At 39.7% G+C, this 25,881-nt stretch overlaps 2 protein-coding genes across 4 annotated transcripts in view; both read left to right on the top strand.

Annotated features, from left to right (window-relative positions):
• Window positions 1-16,577, top strand: part of LOC103766564 (protein Daple) — a 92,060-nt gene extending 75,483 nt beyond the window's left edge. Inside the window, exons 15-24 of the mRNA XM_029964181.1 lie at window positions 1,787-1,914; window positions 2,798-2,939; window positions 3,549-3,737; window positions 4,108-4,269; window positions 5,385-5,662; window positions 10,364-10,507; window positions 11,918-12,104; window positions 12,338-12,483; window positions 13,705-13,794; window positions 14,496-16,577. Coding sequence (XP_029820041.1) covers window positions 1,787-1,914; window positions 2,798-2,939; window positions 3,549-3,737; window positions 4,108-4,269; window positions 5,385-5,662; window positions 10,364-10,507; window positions 11,918-12,104; window positions 12,338-12,483; window positions 13,705-13,794; window positions 14,496-14,757 — 1,728 coding nt within the window. The 3' untranslated portion in view covers window positions 14,758-16,577. The remainder of the gene's footprint in view (window positions 1-1,786; window positions 1,915-2,797; window positions 2,940-3,548; window positions 3,738-4,107; window positions 4,270-5,384; window positions 5,663-10,363; window positions 10,508-11,917; window positions 12,105-12,337; window positions 12,484-13,704; window positions 13,795-14,495) is intronic.
• Window positions 16,576-25,858, top strand: LOC115307926 (protein Daple-like). 3 transcript variants are annotated; one of them, XM_029964184.1, is made up of 7 exons: window positions 16,576-16,767; window positions 18,631-18,813; window positions 19,187-19,255; window positions 20,018-20,086; window positions 20,846-21,147; window positions 22,138-22,353; window positions 23,575-25,858. In XM_029964184.1, exons 1-7 carry the CDS (start codon window positions 16,752-16,754, stop codon window positions 24,583-24,585), a joined length of 1,866 nt encoding a protein of 621 aa, XP_029820044.1. In that variant the 5' UTR covers window positions 16,576-16,751; the 3' UTR covers window positions 24,586-25,858. The 3 variants fall into 3 exon arrangements, with proteins under 3 accessions (XP_029820044.1, XP_029820043.1, XP_029820045.1); XM_029964183.1 differs by having other exon boundaries at window positions 16,692-16,794; XM_029964185.1 differs by lacking the exon at window positions 22,138-22,353 and having other exon boundaries at window positions 16,692-16,794.
• Window positions 25,859-25,881: the final 23 nt, after the last annotated feature.

The raw sequence follows: 25,881 nt of genomic DNA, 5'->3' as shown, positions 1-25,881 counted from the left end.
GCTGCACCAGGTTTCTGCTTTACAGCTCCTTACAGTGTTTTTCCCCAGAAGCTTCCCTGCTGAGTGAGAGTGTGCCAAGTAGCAGGCTCTGTTCCCTTACCAAGCATTAGGACATTGGCAGTCTAATGATGTGTGTACTAGAACCTGACACTCATTATATGAGCAGATTCAGGTTATTGCAACTTGCTCTCATTGCCTGTCCCAGCTGCTGATGTCCTGCCAAAAACAGGTTTTCCGTGAAAGAACATTAAAAGGAAAAAGGATTGTGCTGCAGTAGCTCAGTGAAATAAGTAAATTTAGCAAGACTAATGCAGTAAGCAATTACTTATTTGAAGGTTTAGTTTTATTTTAGTTTTTGAAGCATTAGTTTAATTTTGAGAAGAATAAATAAAGTCTTATCAGAAACATTTGAAACAGTCCCAAGATATGTTTATATCCAACTTTCCTTAAAAATAAAGCAAATAGTAGCATTTCTGAGAAGGCTTCTTTTTAATCTTTCCCTTCTCAGGCTTTTGCAAATTTCCAGTGGTGTAGACCCATCTTCTTTTCCTTATTTACTTTCTATAGATTCTGCAGAAGGAGTTCATGGATATTGAAAGGACCTATTTACAGACCATTGGACTGGCACTGACCTAAAACCATACCTTTTTTTCCTTGCCATGTGAATGAATGCATGACTAAATTTGTGCTATCAGAGGACTATTGAATACCTACAGTTTAACCAAGTATTTTTAAAGATTTTATTCTTGCTTCTGTTTGATATTCAGGATAATCTTTTTTTTCTTTACTTGCAGTGCTTCAGTAACTTTGTTGTTCTTTCTTTCTGCACTGTTTAAGAAAACTTTAAGCAAAAAACATGAACAGTGTAGATCTCTATGGTACATTTGTATTTCAGAGAATTTTGAATGGTAGGGATCTTAGCACTTAGCCATGCCCCAAAAATAATTTGTTCCTTACAGAAATGCAGGCTGGTATTATGTCTTCTCAGGCCATTTCCACACAGACTACTCACTGGCATAACAGTTAATCACTGTCCCAATATACCTTCTGCTACAGCTCCATCAACTCTCCCCCTTGTATGACTTCCTTGTCAGATTCTGCTTAAGTTTCTTCCCAAAGAAACCCAAATGGAACCAGACTGCACCAGTAGATACCAGAATAAGTGACCAGTCTCTCTAGTCTCCAGAGCTGTCCTGTTTCTTGGACTACAATGTAAATATGCTTTTTAAATTTTGGGCAGTAATTCACCATATCTCAGAAACTCAGTGTGCTATTCACTATTGACCCTGTTACCAAGTCCCTTGAAAATACCATCTTAGCTGTATTATCTCAGGAAACTTTCATCCTGAAGTCCTGTCACTCCTCTGTGTATATGCCAGTGCTGACAGGGCTTTTTGTCTTAGCTTAGAGGTGGGAACTCCCTCTGCTGGTGTCCCCTGCCCTGCACACATCTCTCTGTGACACAAAGATGGGATGTCTCCTGGCCCACACACATTCCTTCTTTTGGCAGGTGGGCATGATGCCAGTGTTGGCCAAAGTAATTCAGTACAGTGAGTGAGACAAAGGCCGAAAGAAGCATTCTACAGATTTATTTCAAGTAACCTATAAATAAAAACAATCATTTTAATTCTGCTTTCAGCTGTCACTGATGAAGAATTTTAGCTGACCTGCTTGAAACTAGGATTTTATCCTATGACTTTTTCAGTACTTTAAAAAAAAAATATATATTGCTGGATAATTATCACCACCCTTTGCATAGCAACTAATCATGTTAGTGCTGTTACAGGATTTGGTCCTGGAGAAGCTGAAGAGTCAACAGTTGTCTAGTGAGCTAGACAAACTGAGCCAGGAACTGGAGAAGATAGGATTGAACAAAGAGCTGCTACTAGAGGATGACAATGGCAATGGTGACACGTAAGGAAGCTGAACTTTGCTAGTCACTTTTGAGCTCAGCCTAACTCAAGCCCTTTGCCTTTCTTTTTTGGTTCTCATCTGTCTTGTTCCAATTGCCTGTAACAATTTTGGATATAAACTGCATTTTTCTGAGGCAAGCTTGGCAGTGTACTGTAGGTTTTGCAAATTGTTTTCTTGGTTGGAAGGAAGAAATGTTATTTTCTCTCTCCATGCTAGCAGTGTTACTACAGTTTCACTGTACTCCCCAGCAGAGTAGCTATTTTAGCATGTATTTTTTTAATAGTCTCTTTACAAGTAAGAACAGTGTCTATTCAACAGTGTCTATCATTAATCCATGTAATTGGTGATCTAGCCACCTGTTAACATAAACATGGATGCTGCCTAAGAAATTCCTGATTGCAAGAAATTCCTTTGCAAGTCCTACAGTGATGAACAAAGAAAACCCCAACACAACCACCCATGTGTATATAGGCTTCTTGGTAAGACCTAATTAGAGAAACATACCCACCTCATAGGAGTCTTTAGACTGTGAATTTTTCTCCTTGTCAAGAATATAAAAAGAGTCATGAGAAGAAATTTCTGTAAAGTAATTAGGGCAAAAAGAGAAAAACTTTTTTTTTCAAGTTATGTAACTCTTTGGTATTTCTATAGAACCATGCTGGTGTTACCTCTTAAAATTGACTGGATTTTCCAAAAGCAACTTCTCCAGCTATAATCTATCAGTAACAATCTGCAGCAGTAGAGGGAATAATTTTCCTGAAGAATAAAGCACATGTAATTTAATATGTAGTGAGATTTGGAATGGGTGAAGGTGAAGTCTGCTGTATAGATGGTGGCTCATATCCTCGTGGCAGAATTGGAGAGCTGTTTTCGTGTTTTTCAGAAAATACAAGGTTTTGGAGAGCAAAACTGAGTCAGCACTAAAATCAACACTAGCTTTGAAAGAGGAAAAGATTGCAATGCTGGAAGCTCAAGTGAAAGACTCTCTGAACTTGAACCAGCAGTTACAGAACGATCTAAATATGGTAAGAGGTTAACTGACTTTTAATCGTTCGCATTGCAGTTCTGCACATTCACATGTTTGGGGTTGTTTTGAGGAGTTTCTGTGTGGTTTCTTGTTTTGTTTTTAAGAACAGGCTGACTCTGTCTGCCCCTCCCCATACACATGCTTCCCAAGAACCTTTTTTGACTGGACTGCCTTTTCTTGTCCCTTTCTGTATAATGACACCAAATTCATAAAAAAATTGAGACTAGGGACACAGCAGGAGGGGTTTTTTGCATAATCGCTCTTTGCAGATCTGTTTTCCCATGGGGTTTTTTTCATTGCCATGGTCTTGTTTTTCTGCCTTGTTTAGTGGAAACATAGGCTGAGGAAGGCTGCAGTTGAAACATTTCACATAAGAACAACCTATTTGTTAGGTGACAATGACCTTGAGTCAAAGGGCACCTGACTGGAGGCCAAGAGATATAGATTTTTCTGCTTCTCTGTGTCTCAGTTTCCCCATCTGTGCAGTGAGTGTTGTTGAAACTTTGAAAGTCTGTACAGTGCAAGAGAGAAGCATCATATCCCTTCCTTATTAATATATAATCCCAGTTCACTCAGTGTTGAAGGTTGTTACTTGTTGGCTTTGTAGATGAAGAAGGACTTTGATGCACTAAAGCAGACTCAACAGGATGGGCAGTATGACCAGAATTCACTGAGATGTTCAGCAGAGGAACTCATTCCCAACCAGCCAATGAATGAGAAATTGGAAATGGGACATGAAGAGGCTACCATAGAGCTGCTGAAACTGAAGGACAGGGCAATTGAACTGGAAAGGAATGTAAGCCTTCTCCTGTTTCCTCTTAGCTCATAGACTTCTCTTGCGATCGGGAATGGATTCCTGGAAACCAAATTTTTGAGCTTAAAGGAATCTGGTGGGTTTTCTGGAGCACCTAAGCCGTAAATCCGTTGGGAGTCTCCTAGGACTGCGTGGGACTTAAATGCTTCATATGTCTCGTGTTCCTTTGCAGAGATTGATCCCATGTATAACATCTGTCCTACCTTCATTTAATGCTGGGAAGAGTTTGCTTTTGCATGTTTGTTTCAGAATGGTCATCACCAATTGGTTCTTATCTTTGATAGGACTCCAGATGATCAGAACAGCTGTTTCTTTTCTTCCTGTCACCCCTTCAATGTCATCTCTCTTTCAGAACGCAGCCCTGCATACTGAGAAGCAGCTCCTTAAAGAACAGCTAAAGCATTTGGAAACACAGAATGTCTCCTTCAACAATCAAATCCTGACACTACAGAAGCAAAATGTCTTCCTTCAGGAGCACAATACTGCCCTACAGACACAGACAGCCAAACTCCAGGTCAGGACAACCTTGCACCTCTGTGCCAGGAGACAGGATTTGATTATAGCAGTGTAGAAGATGACAGCAAATAAGTAAATGTTTGTGTTGGTAGGCTGATGTAAAGATAAGACCCATAAGGTGGATCTTAGTTTGAGGTCTGAATTTCTTCAAGGTAGGAGGGAAATTGGCTCTGTAGCTAATATCTGGTAGCTGTCTTCAACAAGAAGGTGTATTTAGAGAGAATTTGTTAAAAACAATGCAACAAAATCCAGATGTGTTACTCCAGAGGCTGTACTTCTAAAATAAAAGAACTTTGCTCTTTTTTTTCTGTTAATGCTATGCCTGTGAATGAACTTGGTAGAAATGGAAAGAGGACACAAGTCAATTCCCAAGAGGCATTATAGCAATGAGTTCCACTCACAGTTTTCATACTTTCAGACAAAATGTCAAAGTTGGCAGTGGCATACCCGTACTCTTAAAAATTACTTGAATTTTGAAAAAACAATCTTAGCTTGGGAAAGAGTCCAGTTTTAATGGACAGCGTTGGATTAGCTCTAATTTTTTTTTGGTGACTTTCACTTTACAAGTTTTTCCTCTTGTATGCTCAGAGTTTTTTTTTTTGTTGTTCTCTTTAATTATTTCTCACCTGTATTTGAGTTATATTAGCAACATATAAAATCAATGCACTACCTGTCTACTGAAACCAGACTTGTTAGGAGTACTGTGCACATACACAGTGGTGTGGTTAATATTTTTGAGTTTGGGTGAACTTAAGTTTTCATTACTTGTACACAAATGTGGGATAACTTTTGACTTTGTACATCATTGTCAAGAAGCAATTGAGTTATGAGTATTCCATCTCATCTTGGTTTTCAGGCTCAAGAGCTTCTAGTAAAACAATTTGGAGGTTATTGTGATGATTTTCATACTGCTGATAGCATGGTTTTACATGGTGCATACTACCAACAGTAATACCAAAATGATGCCAAATTGTCAATAGATGTCTTAAGTCTGCAAGGCAGTGGATGCATTCTTGACTAACTCTGTATGGATACAAGGTTCTACAAAAAGTTTGTTGTATGTACCAGTAGATGTGAATAAGTAATACTTTCTTTTTATTTGAGAAACTTTAGGTAGAAAATTCAACTCTCAGCTCCCAGAGTGCTTCACTGATGGCCCAGAATGCTTTACTCCAAAATCAGCAGACAGCCAAGGAGAATGAGAATGAAAATCTACTAAAACAGAAGGAGCAGCTGAAAGCAGAGTATGAGTCATTGCTTCAAGACCATGAACACCTTGCTTCACTGCATGAACGGCAGTCTGCAGAGTATGAAATGCTAATAAACCAGCACAGCTGCCTGAAAACATTACACAAAAACCTGGATCTGGAGCACAAAGGTCTGGGTGAGAGGTACGCTCACTGCTCAGGGGTATAAGTGTAGCCAGAATGTGCCCATGTTACAATTTTAACCTTAAATGTCAGTCTGCAATTTCAAACAGAAATTACTAAATTGTTCCTCTGAAAAAGTGTCTACTCATTCTTGCTGTCATTAGGACATTGCAAAGCTCTAGATTGTAGATTTTAGACCTCTAAAGGTGGCAGACCAGAGGTGACTCTGGTGATATTTAGTAACCATGGGCTCAGGTATTGGGAATGCTTTGTCAGAAGTAGCCTAAATGCCTTTACTGCATTTAAGGATTTGTGTTATAATATCATGAAGCTTTACAAGGATTTCCCCAGTTCTACTGTGTGTGGTATCTCTTCTCATCATGAAGTCTGCAAGCCACATAGGTAGTTGCCCATGTGTGAGTAGCATATATCTTGAGAAATTTAAATCACTGAAGTTTGTGCGTGGCATCAATGTCATGTCAAAGGAGGCTCTCTGATGGAAGCCACATTGACCCAGCTATGAGATAGTGATGTATTACCTATTTTCTTCTAGTTCTTGCAATCTAAAGCTTTTGCTTCACGCCCTTCAATTGAATTAGGAAATCAGCAATCTGTTTATTGTTTAGACTCTAGTCACTGTCATTTTCTGACAACTGTGTATGGATTGAACAATATACATAATGTACTACAACATAAATGCCACTCTGCCCACCTCTCAAAACTTTTCTTATACATTTCAGCGACTTTCCTCAAAACACTTTTATTTAGGTTTAATTTCCATGCAAGATCATGAGTTGGGTTCAGACCAACTCAGTGGTGATCCTTTATGGTGGACTGGAAAACTGGCGCTAAACTTTTCTTTCCCAAAGACTAAGGAACTGGCAAATACAATGTGTAGTAGATTTTTATAAAATACAGAAATAAACTGATTGTGATTAAAATATCCACTGGGGCTATGTGGCAGGACAGCTGCTTGGCTGTCGACTAAATGAGCTGTAAGTGATTTCACAGACACTGTTTCTGCTTACCAAGTCTCTCTCAGACTGATTAATGGTTCTTGTTAATTCAGGCTTTGCTTGAGATTATCACACTGCTGCAGTGTGTTAAGGCAGTGTTCTTTCTTTGCTTGATGAGTACCAAATATTAAACAACTCTAGCTTAAGGAAAAAGTATTTTTCAAAAAATAGGTTGTCTGTAGCAATAAGTGCTCCAATCGCCAGTGTAATGAATAATAATTTGAACTTCTGTTTCTGAGATACGACTGCCAGTGAGAGATGTTGCAAGGGAGCAGATGGTGGCCTTCTCTACACTCAAAGCGGGTTGAGTTTGGCAGTTTTAAGAGTGCAGTGTCCTCCTCAGCAGATCAGTCTCAAAAGATACTTATCAAGGTGATTTGTCCAAGGACAACCTGTGTATCCATTTGACTGTCAGGAAACAGCCACTTTTTTGAGTGTGTATTTTGTTTTCCCTCCATCATATGCTGTGCAGTTCAGCTGGCTGAGGGAGCAGAAGGGAGAAACAGCTATAAGAAAACTGTTTTCTTATGCTACTCTAAGGCATTTAACTGCTAAAATGGAATATCTCACTTTCAACTTCAGCTGTAATGCACCACCTGCTAAATTTTCCCCAGAGCAGCTCAGTGCAGCCAAGAAGTTTGCTTGTGTGGTGTTCAAGAGAAGGGTTTTGCTTGTCACAAGTCCAAGGTAATTGTTTTTTCTCAGTTGGTGACAGCACTGTAATCATACTTCTGGTGCTTAAGGCATAATTACACTTCTGCACAAACCTATGACTGCAGCTCATCTAGAAAAATCCACAGCAACTTTAGGTAGCGTGTGGACGCCTAGCCCTGTGTACAGCCAAGGTCCCCAAGGTTCGTGCAGTTCACTCTGGTGCATTCTAACCACAGAATATTTTCTGCACCTGAGCAAACTTCATCAAATCTCTCTTGGTTCTATCTGCACAGTATTAACACTGAAATGTGGATTTAATAATGGGTTCTGTGTGACTGCAGTGAAATGGCCTGTCATAGCCCAGCAAGCCACAGATGTGTGGGTTTGACTTAGCAATAAAAGGACAGTTAGTATGCTGTGGTCTTTCACCATTAATAGCAGTTTTTTAGCTTTGCGGTGTTTGGCTGACACAGAAAGGCTGGCCTCTCCTGTTGCATTTTAAAATTGCTTTACATACTGCACGTTACTAAGGGAAGGTAATAACTTCCAGATTGATTAACAGATCCTTGAGCATTTCTTTGTAGCTTACTCTGGAGAAGTCTAATCCTGCAGAGACACTGGAAAAACAAACGCTGCTGTGGAGGGTTGCATATTGCACGGAGTTGTATTATTATGTTACCAGTGCTTTTTTCTGGGTTCCTATTGTCACATGCTTTTTATCATAGCTGAGCATTTTTTGAGTTCTCACAGTCACAAATACCTGCCCTCAGTATTCCTCTTAAAAAAGCGGCAGAAAGAGTGAAAGCCAAAAGGAGTAAAAAGGAATATGATTGTTCAATCCTAGGAATGAATTGTGTCAGAGCCAAAATGGATCCCATATGCATGTTTTTTTAAACCCTTCTGTCCAAGAGCCTGAAGCTTAAAAATGAACATGAGTATTAAGTAGTCTACAGGATGGGTGGTAAGCTTGTCCCTGGTGGTAGAGCTTGTCAGGTGGCACAGATTGAGCTCAAATGGTGGACTCTGTGCTAAATCTGGAGTACAAGAAAACTTTGCCTGATGACTTCATTAGAGCTCTGGTGATGCAGAATCATGTGCATTTTTGCAGACAGTCTCCTCTTTCTTGCCTTTCATCTAACAACTAGGAGAGCAGCTGTGGTCTACCTCAGGCTCAGTGTGGCAGCCTGTGGTGCTGGGCCAGGCTGGTAAAACTGGACTGGTATGCTGCTTCCCTATAAATAGCCTTCCTTAAAAAATAGAGGGCTTGGATAAAAATGAATGGAGTAACCCTATCATACAGAAATGGCAAAAGAATTTACAACACAGTTTCTGCAGAGGCAGCCATGGTAATCTCTGCCAAAGGACTGACTGCAGAGTTTGTCTTAGACTCTGGATTGGCATGCATTCTGTCTAAAATCCCTCTTGGAGCTGGATGTGAAACCTTCCTCTGCTTTCAGGTTCTTCCATTTGTTGTACGGACATTGAATTTGAAATGTCCCAGAGCTGAATGGAGGAAGAAAACAAATAAATAAGGTTAATTAAAGTCTACTGCTGTTACTAGGAATGAATAGCATAAAGCAGCTTTTGTCTGGGAGACAGGTACTTTTCTGTGTGGCCCTTCAATGGACTGGAATTTGGGACAGGCTGTAATTTGACCCTGGGATGAAGGGAATGGTAGCCTGAAAGAAAAACAAGTTGGCAGGAGTCAGTGTATTTGGTGCTGTCTGCTGATTTTGGTTTTGTTGTGGACTTTTCATGACTGCAGAGTAACTGTGCTCTGCATTCATCCCTGCTGGCATGAAAGATGATGATGATGATGCTCGTTCTCTTTAGCTTTTTAAGCAGTGCTGCATCTTCCACCTGTTTTAAATTTCTGTTTTAAATTGCTTAGAAGAATATTTCTCCATTACTGACACAGGTTGTCATGGTTTGTCATTACTGACACAGGTTGTCATCTGATATTTCGGGGCAGTATCCTTTTATCACAGTCACTGAAAAATGTGCTGATGACTTTTGACAGACACTGCACCAGTGTCCCCAGTGGCCTCTGCTGGTGTGTGTGTATGGGCACAGATCCTGATAGAGACCACCAGAGTTAAAAAATCTGGGAACAGCTTGCTGTTTTGTGAAGTGATCTCAATCCACCTCATTTTTTGCAGCATTTTCTGAATGCGGGTGGTGTGGCACCTCAGGGAGGCTGAGCCTGCCTAATATTTGCCTGTGCCAAATATCAGGGGAGTTATTCCACACCTCTGTTACTTTAGCATTCCAGAGGTCAAAATTAAAGACAGAGTTGATGGCATCAGCCCTCTGTCTCTACCTATCTCCCCACCCTGAGTGGTTATGTGCAAGTTACATAACCCAAATAACAGTGGCAGCCTCGATGCAAACACCAACGTTGCTCTTGGTTTTCTCACTAGTGAACAAGTAGAGCCACTCAAGCAGGTGAGTCAGCCTCTGCTTAAAAGTGTTTTGCTGTCAGCTCACTGATATTCTCCTCATTATCTGCCTGGAGTATGCAGGAGATTAGTACCTATGCAGGATGCTATTACCTGTGCATATAAACTAACATGCATTAGGTTGTTACCTAATAAACTCATTGCCTGCTTTCTTGTTGCTTTTTGTCTGCTGCTTTTTAGTCAGGTTTTTGACACCTGCCCCTGACAATTACTTGTGAATAGGTTTCCAGTTCAGTGCTGCAGTTTCCATGCACCCTGGAGAATCTCACATTTTTTACCAAATGACCAGAATCTGGAATTGAAGCAAGATTCTGTCAATTGTGTTCCAGTTTGCTTAAAAAATGCTGCCTTTTTTGCCCCCCCTTTTTTTTTTCTGAAGCCCTCTCTTTTGACTTGTATACTAAGCCGAATTTTCATGCACAGTGTGGAAATCTTCAGCCTTGGTAGATGTTTAACCATGCACAAGGATGAAATTAAGCAAGCAGGAAAAAAATACTTTCTGATCCTTTGGGTATTACCTATTAAAAATCTTAACCCAGAGGAAAGAAAATGTTTAAATGAAAGCTGAGGGTATGCTACTCTTCCTTTTGCAGATACAACAGTTTAATGAAACACAAGGCAGAATTGGAAGAGTTGGAATTAGTTTTAAAAACTGAGAGAGAGGTTCTGCAACAAGAGAGAAGATCAAATGCAATAACCACTGGGGAAAATCAGAAGCTGAGGGAGGAACTGGACAGGTATGGTTCCTTCTCTAAATTCTATACCATTAAAAAGTCAATTATGCAGACAATGGTTGTTTTGCCGTGTTGAGTGTTACTCCAGAATACCTTCATTAATGTGTCTTCCTTTTTGTCAATTTCTGTCTTATTAATTTAATAATTTTAACTCATTTAAGATTTGTCAGCTTCATGAACACTGTCATCAACTACTGTTAGTTGGTGCTTCAGACATGGTCTGATCCTGGGACCTTTGTTCATACAAAATAAGCTTCCACGTGTGGCTCAGTTCACAGGTGTTTTCTGCAATTGGCTGTTTCTAAGCACCTTTAGGCAGAACTGCAAATGTCCAACCACCCCAATAGTGTCTAGAATTCTGTGAAATTGTTCTTACTCTGCTGTTTTTTCCCTTAAGGAGAACTGGTTTGTGGTTTTTACACAATATGATTTTGCTCTTGAAGCTACCATTATTTATTTACTACTGCCCAGAAAAAACTGCCGTTTCTGTTATTAAAAGCAGGCTTAGTAACTCATGATCACTGGGTAGCTGGTAAGTCATGGCAGAACCCCTTTCGAGAGCCAGCATCCAAACTCTACATAATGCAGCAGTAAAACATCCAGGATCCCTATATCCTTGCCACTGTTCATACTGCAAAGGTGTTTTGAGGAACAGTTTAGTACAAGGGGCCAAGACTGTATCAAGTTAAAGCAATGTCAGGTTGAATCATATTTATAAGTCACATGTTAAGTCGAGTTACAGTTGTACAAGTGTACTTCAGAACACTGCAGAGGAGGTTTCCTCAAGTTTACTGTTTCTAACTCAGTTTCTGAGGGACAAAGAAAGATGTTGCAAAATGTTGATTGCAATGCTGGCAGAGAGGCAGGCTTAGCTGATCTCTCAGCAGATACGGAACTTAATCTTTTTTAATTATCTATTTATTTATGTCTTCATCATTTGTAGACATTTTTAGATTTATCAAAAGCTGTAAAAGAATACCACAGTATCATCTTACAATACTACAGTGTTTCACAGTTCAGGACACTTAAATGCTCTTTTTTTATGCATCAGGAGAAAAAAAATAACCTGCGAGTGTTTATTTGTGCCAGACAGAGCTGCCTTTATATATAAATGCTCTTAAATACATTGTGCCTCAGAAACTTGTGGTGTGTTCCTTACATATTGAGGAAATAGAAGTTTTATGTTTCATGTATTTTCCTTTCAGTTCTTTTGTAGAATTGAAGTTTTTTTATAATGCTATCACTACTTTCTAATAAAAATCTATTATATGCTTAGAATAAAAATGTCCTTAGGAGTTATTCTTTGGAACTATATTTGATTTAGTGACAGCTGCAAACTGTGGTGTGGTCTTTGAATGTGAGGTCCTTTCTGTGAAGTGTCCTTCACAAGCCTGCTGGCTTCTTCATGTTTAGGGTGAATTTCTTGCACAGCCAACTGAAGGCAGAGTATGAAGGGCTGCATTCACACACTAAAGAGCTGAAAACTTCCTTGAATAACTCTCAGCTGGAGCTGAATCGTTGGCAAGCTCGCTACGATGAGCTGAAGGAACAGCACCAGTCCATGGATATCTCTCTGACCAAGCTGGATAACCACTGTGAGGTGAGTAGCTGTAGGTATGCAACTACTACTGCATTCCTATTAGAGAGCTGACAGTCATTGTGTGGTGTTTGTGACATGCTATATATGGAAGGTCAAACTATATTACAACACCCCCATATACTTTGAAGTTAATGGGTTTTTATCCTAGGTTGCCATGCTATTGTGTTAGCTTGATTATGGTGCACTCCAGGGAAGCCAGACCAGAGGAGAGATTAATTTGTCTTGTTTAATAGCTGCTGTCACGTCTAAAGGGAAATCTGGAAGAAGAAAACCATCATCTTCTGAGTCAGATTCAGATGCTGAGCCAGCAGAATCAGATGTTACTGGAGCAGACCATGGAGAGCAAGGAGCAGTATCATGAAGAACAGAAACAGTACATGTAAGAAAAAAGAGATTTGAATTGTGAAACCTAAAAAAGGCCATCTAGGCAAACATAGAATACAAATCATCTATCAGGAGTAGAAGGACAGGAAGCAGAACGATAGGTCTACTTGATATATGGCTGGAAGAGGGAATGTTTAAGTAGGAGATATATGTAATGGGAGAATGCACAAAATTTCTTCACATTGCCTTCCTGCAAAGGAATGTTCAGGAGACAGCTGGGCAAGCACAGCTCTTTTCAAATAATGTAGATCAACCTATGTGGAAAATTTAGTTATAAAAGATGGAATGCTAAACTCAGTGGTACTTCTCAAAGAAGAGTGGTTTTGGAAAGCTTGGAAAGAGTTTGAAAAACAGCTGAGTTGCTACAAAAATTTAGTCTTATGAGAGTCATTTTATATTTAAGTTTGTGAATAATAGCAAATATTCATACTCCTCTAGTTTTTGTCATTTGCATTTTAAGAAATACCTGCTTTGATGTTGTTTTTAGGGATGCATGTATGCACATACATTGCTGCATCCTTCATGCACAGGGTGACACATTTAAGTGAGATACCCTGCTCAAAGATACTGTACATTTACAAAGAATCCTATTCTCAGTGCAAGTGAATTTCTGTTATTGGTATGAAAGAAGGAAGAAAAGTGTTGTTAATCCTAAGAATTTTCGTTTCAGCACATCAGGATGATGTGGGAGTTCCTGAGTTGAGTTTTGTATCAGTACTGGCTTATATGGCTGAAATTTTAGAAATTATTTGCTGAAATTGGCTGAATATGGTTCAGATGTTGTATTCTAACATATTTATTCAGGTGTCTGACAGTTCTGTGATGGAGGTACATTTGACCTACTACCTGAATGAAAATAAGATTTGCCAACTTCCACTGTGTAGGTTAATAAAATAAATAATGAGTAAAAAATATAGTTAATCTTAACATCCCCCAAACAAACTCTGACTGAGGTATTAGTGAGTAACCTAGCACCACCATCTACTGTTCTTTCACCTTTTGTGCTTATTGCACAAAAACCATCCATCAGCAGATTTGGTAGGCTTTTGCATTTGCACTTTCTAAAGAGGTTGTGAATGAGCTCAGGAGGATTCTGAAGGTTTGGGATAGGAAGATATTTCAGTCTCTTTCCTCTCTTGGTGTCTCTTGGTCTTCAGTTTTTTTATTATGCTTAATTTCATACAGTTGATTCAGAATATGCTTTTCCCCCTCACAGTGATAAATTGAATGCCTTAAGGAGACACAAGGAAAAACTTGAAGAGAAGATAATGGATCAGTACAAGTTCTATGATCCTGCTCCAAAAAAGTAAGTCCCACATGGGTTCAGTTCTGCTGTTGTACAGATTTGTGAGAGCAAGAAAGGGCTTTCTTTAACTGGGGATAATAGAAATATTATCTAAATAAGGGCAATCTTCACTCTGACTCAGCAAGCTATTCTCTGAAGCAGCAGATTGTGTTAATGTAGAGCACAGGACCTCATGAGGGGCCCTCTGTATTAATACAGCAATCTGAAACAATATTAATTGTGAAAAAGCAATCTGTTGGTGAGAAAGGACTTAAAAAATTATATTAAAAACAACAAAAAAGAGCCAAGCGAATTCCACTATACATAGTTCTGACTGATAGCCTTAGCAAAGAGAGGGATTCAGCTTTAAAGCAATTTTGATTTCTTTCCTCCTCAGTCTGTTCCTGTAGTAGAGCTTTCTGCACTGTTAAAATGTCTCATGTGGGTCCATATGTGTAGTTTAGAATTCTAGCAGAGGGAACAGTTGTCTTTCTCACATTTCTCATGCCAGAGAAATATTTCTGTAAAGTAATTTTGACTTCAGGGGAGAAATGGATCTCCAAGCTCCGTGAAATTTGTGCTGCATTTTTTTTAGCCAATTCATGACAGTAAACAAATAAGAATGTAGGATGGCTTGGTGTTTTTAGCACAGCTGTAAACTTCTTTGGGGAGTATTTCTTGCAGAGTTTTCTGAATTCCATTCACAAAACCTGCTTTATCAGGAAAAACCACTGGATTGGAGCCAGAGCCTTAGTCAAACTAATCAAGCCAAAGAAGGAGACTACAAGGGAGCGGTTGAAACCAGCAGCAGAAAGTCCCACATGGCATTCTGAATCCCCAGAGATGGTAAACTCTCCATCTGCCTCCCAGAAATTGAAACATCAACACGAGTCTCAGGATAATACCTCTCAAGGGTCAAATCCTATGGAAGAGAGAGAGAGCCCTGGGAGTTCTTCAAACAAAGGTAAGGAATGCCCAGCCTAAAATCAGGAGCTGAAAAATATTTTTAAAAGATGTAATATATAGGATATGTTAATATTCAATCATATTATATTTTGGGGGGGGGAGTGGTGTTTGGCTTTTTATTTGTTTTGTTTTGTTGGCTTTTTTAGTAAAATAAAAATATTAGTGAGCAAAGAAACCTAAACTAAAAATTGGAGTAAAATCTAGAAGGTAGGGGGTTGGTTTTAACTTGATTTCTTCCTTTTATTTCATACTTCTTCCTTCAACTTTAGTATGAAGTTTCTTGGTTTGCCCAAATGTATTGCATGTTACCGAATAAGTTGGTTGAAATATCTCATTTAGTGGGGTTTTGCAGCAAAGCAGTTTCAGTTTAAAGCTGTATGATAAAGTGGTGTGTGGTTCAGGAGCAGAGGCTGCTTTTTCAACGGGCACGATCTGGCTGACAGCCACTGCCAGCAGGTGGTGCACATGCAAAACAAATAATGTGGCAAATGCCAATTTAGCGTAACCTGGTTGTTTTGGAGGACTTTGCCATCTTTTGACTTCAAATCAAACTAGGAATTAGTTAATGTAAAATGATGAAATGATTTTTTGTTTTTTGAACACTAGGACAAATGTAAGGAAGATAGAATGATTACTTTTTCTGTTTAGTTAGTTTATACAGTAAATCAGGTGTTCCCAATAATGGGAAAATTAAACGAAAGCTCCTCAAAATAAATACTCTGTCATCCTTATTAAAGGTAATATATATCCCAAGCTTTGTTTATTCTACTGAGAGCATTGCTGTCAGCTTCTATATATAGATCATTGTTCTCCAGGAATACTTTTCAAGAGGCAATTTTGAAATTAATACTTGAATAATAATTCCTGTCTTCCCACCGAGGAGTGTGGAAAACAGAAGGGGAGCAGCTGAAAAGAGTAGAATTCTTGTTATAAACTACTGCAAATATCTGTCTGTCTGAAGTTTTTGTTTTGATTGAGTTTTATATTTCTCTCTCTCCATTCTAATCCTTCAAGGTCATTTATTCATTTAAAATAAAAACACATGTCTCAGATCATCCATGTGATTTTAGATGTTGAGGGTTTAATATGCATCTGGGTTTCAGCATGGGATTTGGGCTTGGGTTTCCACAGAACTAGGCCCTTGTGGAGTGCCAGAGATAACAGAAAGTCTCTGTGGCTTCATTTGTTTTGATGTTATGTGAAACACGCTTACGTGGAGTTCAGGAGCCATCAGTATTAAAGCCTAGAAGACATCTAGGACGTTTGAGTATGTTATCACTGAGAAACATGCACACCTATTTGATCTTATATTATTAAGTAAAAACATTTTGGGTGATCTAACAGTAATTTTGTAAAGGACTTGCTTACATTTTATGTGTATGTGTTAATCTATGCGTTAATCTGAGTCAGATTAGCTATGGTTAACTATACGTTCATCAGTCCTCCAATATAGGTGTTAGTCATTGTTTAGCCTTTTTGTTTTTACTGGTTGTGTAGTCTTTGATCTGTGTTAAGATGCTAAGTTTTATTTACAATGCTTTTATTTTACCTTTTTTCTTCTTCTTTTTGGGATACCTGGGTGATAACAATTTAGCTGCACTGCGCAAAAAGATTGCCTTTTTGAGAAGCAAAAGCAAGGATAAAGAAAAGTCTCCTAAGTCTCCATCGAATCATCAGTCTTTCTCTAATCGGCTCCGGTTCTGGTCTTCTTCCGACACCCCATCCTCTCCTAATGAACCTCTTTCTTTCCCGGAATTGGGAGTTTTCTAACACCTTCTCTTTAGCATTTATCTTCATTTGTTTCTCACAAATATTAAAAAAAAACAAACACAAAAAAATCCCGCACACCTTAAAAGAACACGCACATTGATAGAAACACTCAGCATGTCTTTACAATACTCTAAATACAAGCAAAGATTAGTGAACATGGACTTAAGTTTTCCCGTAGAAGATGAATCACTATTGCACACTGTGGATCATTTCTTCAATGCAGCACACTTTTAGGGGACCTCATGGCATACAGTTTGCGTATGTATATTGGCTGTGGTGCATGTTGTAAGTAAGTGAAGTTGCTGTTCGCTTCAATATTTTCTTGCAATCACATATTTGCATTGTGTCCAGTTGAAGTGTTGGACTGATTTGCTTTTGCTATGCTTTCTACAATGTTGTAGTCCTACTAAAATACAAATACAGTCTCAAATCCTAAAGACTTTTCCAGTATTCTGTGCCACTAAATGATTACAAAAGGTAGGATTTTTAACATCTTTGTCTGCTTTTAAATAATCTAGCTTTGAATACAGAATGGAAACTACTGGAAAAATTATTCTCAGCCAACTGTCTTGATGTTTGCATTCAAACATGATATTTAGTAAGGTTTTACACTTCCAACTATGAAAATTCATCTTGAATTGAGATGAAGTTTCAGTTTCTGCTGCTTCAGTTTCAACAGATTTTTTTGGAAGAAGAAAGTAAATTTGTTCTCTTAAGACAGGGAATAACCTTCATCTTTGATCCATTGCCCAGAATTCTTGTTGCCTCACAGTCATGACCTAGTGGCTTCTGAAATGAGTGTGCAGGTCTAGTCCCCACTCTGTTAGAGAATCATCTGCAGCATGGACAGCAGAGAGGCCTAAAGATCTCATTCCCCTTCTCATTCTGAGAATTGTCCCTCAGTGGCACAACCAGGGACTCTGGCAGAACAACCTGTTGCCGCCCATTTTGGAATTTGTAAAGAATGTTTGTTTCTCGGGCAATTAATATTTTTGGCATCTATGGAAGGTGTTAAGTGCATCTACAAAGTCCATTAGAAGTACAGATTTGCATGCCAAGCTTTAGCCAGTAATTGCCCCTCCAGGCACAGCATAAACTTCAGTTCTGAGAGCAAGTGCTGGCCCTGTGCTATTGAGTCCACACAAACTGTGGGAGAAAACATTGTTCTTGAAGTCAGCTTCCAGGAGCCATCTAAGATGACAGTAGCTTGATCCATTTCTCTAATACAACTTTACAGCTGCTCTGTGCTTTGAACTGTGTGTCCATTGTCTCTGCAAGCTGTTTATTTTGACTGCTGCACTCTGCTGTGTTTTCAGCATTTAGTTTCTATTACTTAATCTTGCATCTCATTAAGTGTGTTTTCTGTAGTAAATTCTTCAAATTTTGTTCTATGTGTGCCTTAAAGTATTACATTCACATTGCAGTAAATGAATTAATTTACCACATCAGTAGAAAAGAATTTTTCAGCTTTCTGAATCTAAGTAGTATTCTAGCAGACAGTTTTTGTTGTTCTCCTGCTAAGATCCCAGGAACTCCACTTAAAAATCATTGCACCAGAACATCATAAGAGCAGCAGAGTTTTAACCTTGTAAAGACTGAACTCTTACCCACAGCAAAGATCTAAACCTGAAAGCAGTTAGCTTAGTGTGTGGATCATGCTAGATAATTTCCAAATCAGCATTATTTTTCTTTGAGTAAGAGCGTGACTACTGTCACTCCTTCCTTATTCTATTTTATTACTGAAGTGCTTATAAAATGTACCTACAAGGAATAATGCTTTGGGAATTTCACACCTCACTTATCTTTTCTGGATTCATGTCTTTGCTCCTTTTCTTCCTCCTTTCACGGTAATTGTTGCATGTATAATATCAACCCTCCCACCAGCACTAAGCAGCCCTTGTCACTCCCACACTTTACAGAGAGCACACATGACTGACAAGCTGGTGGCAGAAATTTCCTATCCACTACTGAACTGTTTATGGAAAAGCTTGCAAAACTGTCGCCTATGTTGTGCAGTTTCTTTGTGCCTGCTTGTCGTGTTTGTATAGGCAGATAAATAAAAATCCTCTAGTGCTATTTTTTTTTCATTGACTCTTATTTATTTACCTCTTTCCCCATCAGTGCTAATGGACCTAAAGCAAAAAAGGAATTCCCATCACGGAGGCAGCAATGATAATGTTGAAATCTCAGCAGACTCTGTGACAAAACCCTGCTGTGTGGAAATGGGTTCCAGAACTTACTCAACCTCAGCTATTCACCTGCACACTTCCACCCCCATCTCCAGGCTCCAGAGCAGACCAAAAGGTGTGTGGTGCATTTGATACACCAACTTTTAGTGCCAGTCAGGCATTTCATAGTTCCTACAAGGCTACTAGTGGCATTCAAGTACAAAACCAAAGCACTAGTATTTTTACTCCTACTTTATCTTCTTAATGGTTTAATTGATCAGATACAGGGCTTCCTCAGTCTTGTAATGTCACCAGCTTGACAGACCACATTTGAACATCAGTGCTTCTGTGGTTCCCTGCCCAGTGGATAGAAGGTGGCTGCTCTTGCAGTGTTGGGTCTGTAAAACCTGTTGACCACCTCAGTCTTCTACGCTGCTAGAATACATTGGAGACTGACCTGAAGGATTAACTTTTCTGTATTCAATATTACCTTTTACCTTCTTTTCCAGGCTATAATTCAGAAGATAATCTATGTGAACAGTCCCCTGAGGTGGAGTTGGCAAGCACCAGACAGCATGGTAAGCTTATAGTATATATGAGTGATCTAAACGTCTACATTAAGACCTGTTTCATTGCATCCACATGAACTGTCCTAGAATATTTTAAATTAGCATAATAGAAGGGGATGTAGCAATGCAGCACCATTTTGGGAATGTGAATCTAAGTATTTCTGGTTTTCTATTGAGGAGCTTTTAATGGCTGTTTTGCCAAAATAAATTTTGAAAATGAATGCTGACATTGAGGCAAGTTGCCTTGCCCCAGCAGACTTTTTTAATGCATGTCCTACAGATTTGTTGCTGATTTTTCTGGATAGTGTTCAATTCCTTTCTTAAAGGAGTGAACCAGCAATATGAAAAATTTGGGGTGTGGATGCACAGTGGGAACACTGTTGAAACAGCAGCACTGCCTGTTTAGAGATTTGTGGAAGACTTAATTTGCCGTCTGGCTGCCAACTCCTTCCAAAGAAAACTGAGAAAGAGACAGCAACTTATTGTTGAGCTTTTTCAGTATTTACATTACTTTATAGTTGCTGTAAAAAGAAAACCCAAAACATATTTCTTTGTGCAAAAAATAACTGAGATAAACAAGATGGATGCTAAACAACTTTAAAAATGAAAACAGTTTCTACTCTGTCCAGATTTTGGCATCCTCTAGATATTATGTTGTTAATGTTTTTAGTTGCACAGGTCCTATTTTAGAAGGGAGATTGTAACCAAGTCTTTTAGGGAATCAGATAAACTTAAGATCTGTTTGTTCTATGCTTGATTTGTGTTTTTCAGTGTCCAGGCCAAGCAGTTTGGAGAGCAGTAGGAATGCTTCCAGCAGTAGTTCACCTCTCAATTTAAAAGGTAAAGCTTTTACAGCTGAGTTGTGACAAACAGGAAGTGAAACTCCATGAAACTGTATGCAAAATGCCATTTTCTTTCCAATTAATTTTGAAGACTGTTGTTTTGAAATTGTAATGATTATGAAATCTGGACATGGTTGTCTTGGGAATCAAAACTGCTGGCAAGAAGTACTTTTCTAAGATTGATTCTGGCAAGGGGTGGCTTTTAAGGCAGGAAGTCTAGTTTTTCTTCAGTCTGACTGGCATCAATACTGTGGGAAGTATCAGGCCACTCTTAGACTCTTTACAGCAACAGGTCTCTGTGGTTCTTACTCTGTACAACACTTGTGTATGGAATCAGTGTGCTGTGGAGATTTACTTTGCTGAATTTGTGCATCCTTGAAGGATGCCTGGAGACCTGACACTGTGGAGAAATCTGCTCTCTGCTTTCCCACTGTCAGGTGCTGGCTTTCAGATCACATAACCAAGACTGGGAGATCTCCTAGTGACAAAGGGGTTGTAAAGAGGCTGCCAATTCTTATTCCTTGGAGAAGTAATTGTGTTTGTTTAACATAGAGCTCAAAGTATGTGCTGTAACACGTTTACTAGTCCTGATCTTTCCAAGTTCTGATTGCCTTGAGCTCTGTAGGAGAAGGAAGGTAAAAAATACCACCCAGTCTGTGTTGAAATAACCCTGAATGATAAAGTTTCTACCTCAGTAAGAAATCTACTGAAATGAGGGCAGAGCAGTGTCATTAATGATAGTTACGCTTCTCCTCAGGTTCGTTAGACCATATGCATGGTAGAACTGAGAGCCTCAGCAGTGAAGATATGGTGCCAAGCAGAGAGGCACCAGCCTTGCTCCGAGACACCTATCCCCTTCACTCTGCTTCTGCCATCTTAAGCCCCAGCAGCAGGCAAGAGTCCTCCTCTCACCGGAATGGTTTGATCTCTTATGATAAATCTCAGAAGAGTAACCCATCTCAGTCTTACCCAGGCAGGCAACGGGCTGCCTCACCTGGCAGTGAGATGGTAACTTTGGAAGAGTTCTTGGAAGAGAGCAACAGGCTGTCTCCACCAAGTGTAAGTAAAGAGAGCTAGATGGCTCATTCCAGCTGTCAAAAAACTGTTCAAAGCTGATTCAGGAGGATGAGGCCATAGGGAAACAAGGAAAGACAAGATGATCCTTGTTCATATGTGTGAGTACTGTTGAATCTTGCAAGATGAATGAACAGTTTCAATAACCAAGGCAAGATTAACTTTCACATAGCACTCTGCTCACTTATTTTGATGTATCACCTATGACAAGTCAGGCAGATAATTCACTGCAAGTGCTATGTATCAGACTGCTGGGACTTTTTACCAGCAAATACATGTGGTCAGGGTTTTGTGTTAAATCATCATCAGTTCTCAGGTCCAGGTAGTTTTATTTATGAACTGGTAAGTTTTCTGTTTAATTTTCAGCTGCTAAATCTATGATTAGGAACAAAACCTAAAATAGTTTTCAATTGAAGTGCAAAATATGCAGTTGTTAAAACCATCTCTTAATCTGAAAATATCGGTGCATATGAGAGAGAATATTTTTATTGCCAGGGAAGTTCTTGATACTTTCATCATGCTGCACATTTATGTTTTTACTGGCACTGACTGCCCTGTTGGTTCAATGACTGCAGGAATATGTCACTTACTGAAGTGATCAGAAATGAAATGTTTTCTAGATGGCATTTGTCTTTCACTGCTCAGATGTGCTGTACAGTAGCGAGGCAGTGCAGTATTGAACATGTTAATATCTTAAGAACAATTAATTGGTAGTGTAAGTGAACAGATGTTTCTGTTTCATGAATGCTTTGGTAAAAGTGTTGAAATCAGCAGAGCTGTACTATTTTATGGTACCAGTAAATTTTGGTCCTTGAATTTTCATAGCAATGTTTAAATATACCTCCTACTCCCTCGTTATCCTAAGTACAATTTGTAGCTTATAGAGATGTGTAAAATTATTATTTTTGTATGTGTCTGTAACTACCTGACCATGTTTCCATTTTCATTCTTTCTGTCATCCTTGTTCCTTTTCAGCATCGGCGCAGTTTAAATGAGAGTGAAATGATTTCATTGCACCAATTTCTGTTAGAAGCTGATGCACTGTATCCCTCTTGCTGCTGCGAATGTCCTTCCATTCCTCAGGAACATTCGCAGTCACTTGAATCGCTCCTCAGTCATTCATGTCCCGACAGCCTGAGGCACAGGACAGGCAGGGGGAATAGGAGATCTGCTTCACTATATATCCCCAGGGTATCCATTGTTCTTGTTATGAAGGCAACAGCTCCAACTTACTACAGCTTTTGCTAGCATATTAATATCTATAGAAGCATTCTGTAACTCTTAGTTGTTAAAGGCTGCCAGATCACTTGCATTAATTGCTCATAAAGTATTTCCAGTGCTTGTTCATACACGTGCGTGTTTTTGGAGGACTAGTCATTCTGCAATGTTAATATGTGTAGCAGCTGTTTAAATTGAAGTTAAAAATAACCCTCATGCTTTAACACTTAGTCGAGCATAGAAATCTTCACGCTGTACTGTTACCACTGCTGGTGTTTGCTTCTGCAAAACGAGTTTTTTTGACTGGAAGAAATATTTGGCACACTAGCAAAGTGAATATATTAAGCTTTAACATACTTCCTAGAGAAACAAAGTAAATTTCATGAGCTTGTTCAGCATGTTTTTTGTGAAAACAGCATGGCCCTCAACTATTCTGAGCATGCCTTGTACTAATAATGCAAAGGCAGCAGATCAAACATCACCGTTTTTGGATTGCATGGACCATCCCCGTGAAATACTCATTGTATGGGTTTTTTTACTGCCAGATTAATTGTCAGACTTGAAATTTAAAAAGTTCATTGTAGGCAAACAATCATATCCCCATTTTTGTAAAGATTTTTTGTACATTTTATTATATTGTACACACAGCTTTTAGCATATATAGTATATTGACTAGGAGAGGTGAGGGGAATCAATGGAGAAGGAATGAAACTTTCTTGTAATGCTAGCACATCTCCCCAGGGTATGGTCTCCTGTTATGTTCCTGAAGTTATGGTAGAGAGTTATCCAGATGAACTGTATTCTGGAAGATGACAGACATCATTGATATCTGCTGATACCAATGCTGATGTCATTAATATGATATTGATGTTACAGTGACAGTGGCTGATGTAAAAGGAAGCAAAAGAGCTGCTGTCCAGCTTGCAAGTGAAACAAAACTTTCAAAATTTATGACAATTAACCTGGCAAACAAGGCTGTCATGATCTCATTATGATGAGCACGTTATTCCTTGATTTGGATTTATACCCATTTAAAACATTTATTTCTTCTGTTCCCCACTTTAAATATAAAATCTGTGGTTGTATTTGGTTTGAATTAAGTGGGAAGGAAGATGATGTGAACACAAAGTCCTGTGTGATTCTTTAAACAAGAAGTGTTGTCATTAATGTGATGTACATATTTTCTCACACCAGGACACCTCCAGTAACAGAGATGACTTGCTCAGCGATTATTTTCGGAAAGCAAATGAGCCTTCAGCTACTGGGAACTTGCTGGTTCAGCCATCCAGAAAGGAGGCTGCTAAGATGCCCACTAGTCTTGTTGCTCCAACCGTGAAGATGACTATTGTCAATGAAGAAGGAAGAACACCTAAACCTGGAAATTACTTGAAGCCAAATCTTAGACAAGTGGAACCCCCTCTGGCAAACTCCCAGGGGGGGTCCCTTAAGCTTCCTCACACAGCACAGCACCAGCCCAGCAGCGGGATGCGGCAGATGGCACAGCCTCAGCAGCCTGGAACCACGAGCAAGAGGAGCACATCCCTGAGCAGGGCATTCAGCTTAGCCTCTGCAGACCTCCTCAGAGCCACCGGCCCAGAGACCTACAGGCAGGAGAGCGCTCAGAAGTCAGCAGAGCTGCATGGGGGCAAGGATGTTGTCAGTCAGAGCACCAGGGCTTCTGTGCCAACAAGCTCCCAGGCAATCTTAAGAGAGAGGCCACAGTCTGCGAAGGTGGCAGGTTCCTTGCAAGGTGTCGATTCCCGCTGTCGGCAGCTGGACGCGAGGCGCCTTTCCCTGGCCCCACCGAAAGATGAGAGGCCACTCTCCTTCTGTCAGTTCTCTGCCTCGCCCACTGCATCCACCAGCAGTCTGAATGCCCAGCAGCCAGAGCATGTGAACCCTGGGCAGCACTACTCATCTGCATCGCACACTCTTTCAAAAGTCAAACCCAAGCCAGCCCCTCGTACTGAGGAGGTGGCCACAGGGGCCCCTGGCAGAGCTGTTTCCAGCAGCACTGAGGGAAATGCTTCCTTAGGGCATGGCCAGGGTGATGCCCTACTTACTAAGTGCCAGGGTAAGCTGCAAGAAAGCAGCACTGAAGCTGTAGAGGAGCCTGTGAGAGGAAGCAGCTCCAACAGCACTCCCGGATCTCCTGACCCCCAGGGGGATCAGCAGACAGTTTGGTATGAGTATGGCTGTGTGTAACCCACAGATGCAGCTATAGTATGTGTTTGCTATGGCTGTCCAGGTAACATTTATCTAGACACTGTCAGGTCTTAAAAGGCATCACCTGCATGCTGCTCTGAGGGTTCTCGGGGTGCCCTTTCCTAGTTAGACAAAGTATGATTAAGAGAAGCAAGGAGCAAAACCCCAGCCCTTTTTCTGACACGGTTGTGCCTAAAACAAAGCAGAATTCTGGCCTAATCTCACAGCAGACTTGACACCTGATTCTCATAGGTGCTGAGCATTCCCCACTCCAGAGAAGCTTACCAGGGTCCTCTGTCATTGCTGCACCGTGCACCCTTTTTGCCTGCATTAAAGAAAAATTTCACAGGTTGTATGTGTGCTAAACCCAACCCCACCATTGATAAATAATTTAACCATTCTGGAAAGGTCATATAAAAGCCAAACTTCTCCCCCAAAACCAGAACTAAGTGCTTGGCTTAAGTAGTGTAAAGATAAAGTTGAAGAGCAAAAGTCTGTGGCTTTAGCCATGGATCTGGTAAAATCAATTCTTTTTGCCACAGCAACATGCTACAGAGGTATTGTGTAGACTTCAAGGGTCACATCTCAACCCTCCCCTCTGAGACTGTACAAACACAGAGGCCAGCCTAATGACCCCATTGCCTTCACTGTAGCTGCAGCTCAGTGGATCCTTGACTCTGCAAGCAGAGTGGTGCTGCCTTTTGAAACTTGTTATACCTTTTATACAAACACTGGAACTAATGCAGCCTTTCAGGGGAGGTGCCATTTCCATTGCAAAGGTGGCATCTCATGTACAAAAGTGTCTTGTAAGTATGTATATAAGAAGCTCAAGTACTGTATAGGAATGCTGTGTAAATTGTGTTATGACATCCTTGTGTGCATGACAGCCCACATCCTAAGTGGTATGTGGGATTTTGTCTCTTAGAAATCCTTGTTTATGTCTCCAAGAACTTTTCTCAGTATAGAAAGCAAAATAATTTTGTATACATGTGAAAGAAATATACTTCTAAAAATCTATTTATGTGCAAAAAGTTCCTTGTATGTTTCTGTCCGGAGTGTCATCAGCTGCTTATTGTATATATGATCAAATGTGTATCTTTAATTCCATGTTTGTAAAGCTGTTTTTCTTGCAATAGACTAAATCCTTTAAAAAATACTTGTTTTGCTGGTTCTGATTTAATTTAGTAAAAGCTAAAACTGATTCATTTGATGATGTTTTTGTTATCTAATATGTAGTGATCCCATTCTGGAAACTACAGAATTGTTTATAATAAAGCTCAAATAAAATAGATTGAT

This window comes from Manacus vitellinus, unplaced genomic scaffold (genome assembly GCF_001715985.3).
Source record: "Manacus vitellinus isolate BGI_N305 unplaced genomic scaffold, ASM171598v3 scaffold_6_pilon, whole genome shotgun sequence".
In the NCBI taxonomy this organism is placed as follows: domain Eukaryota; kingdom Metazoa; phylum Chordata; class Aves; order Passeriformes; family Pipridae; genus Manacus; species Manacus vitellinus.
This window is presented reverse-complemented; position numbering and strand designations above follow the sequence as displayed.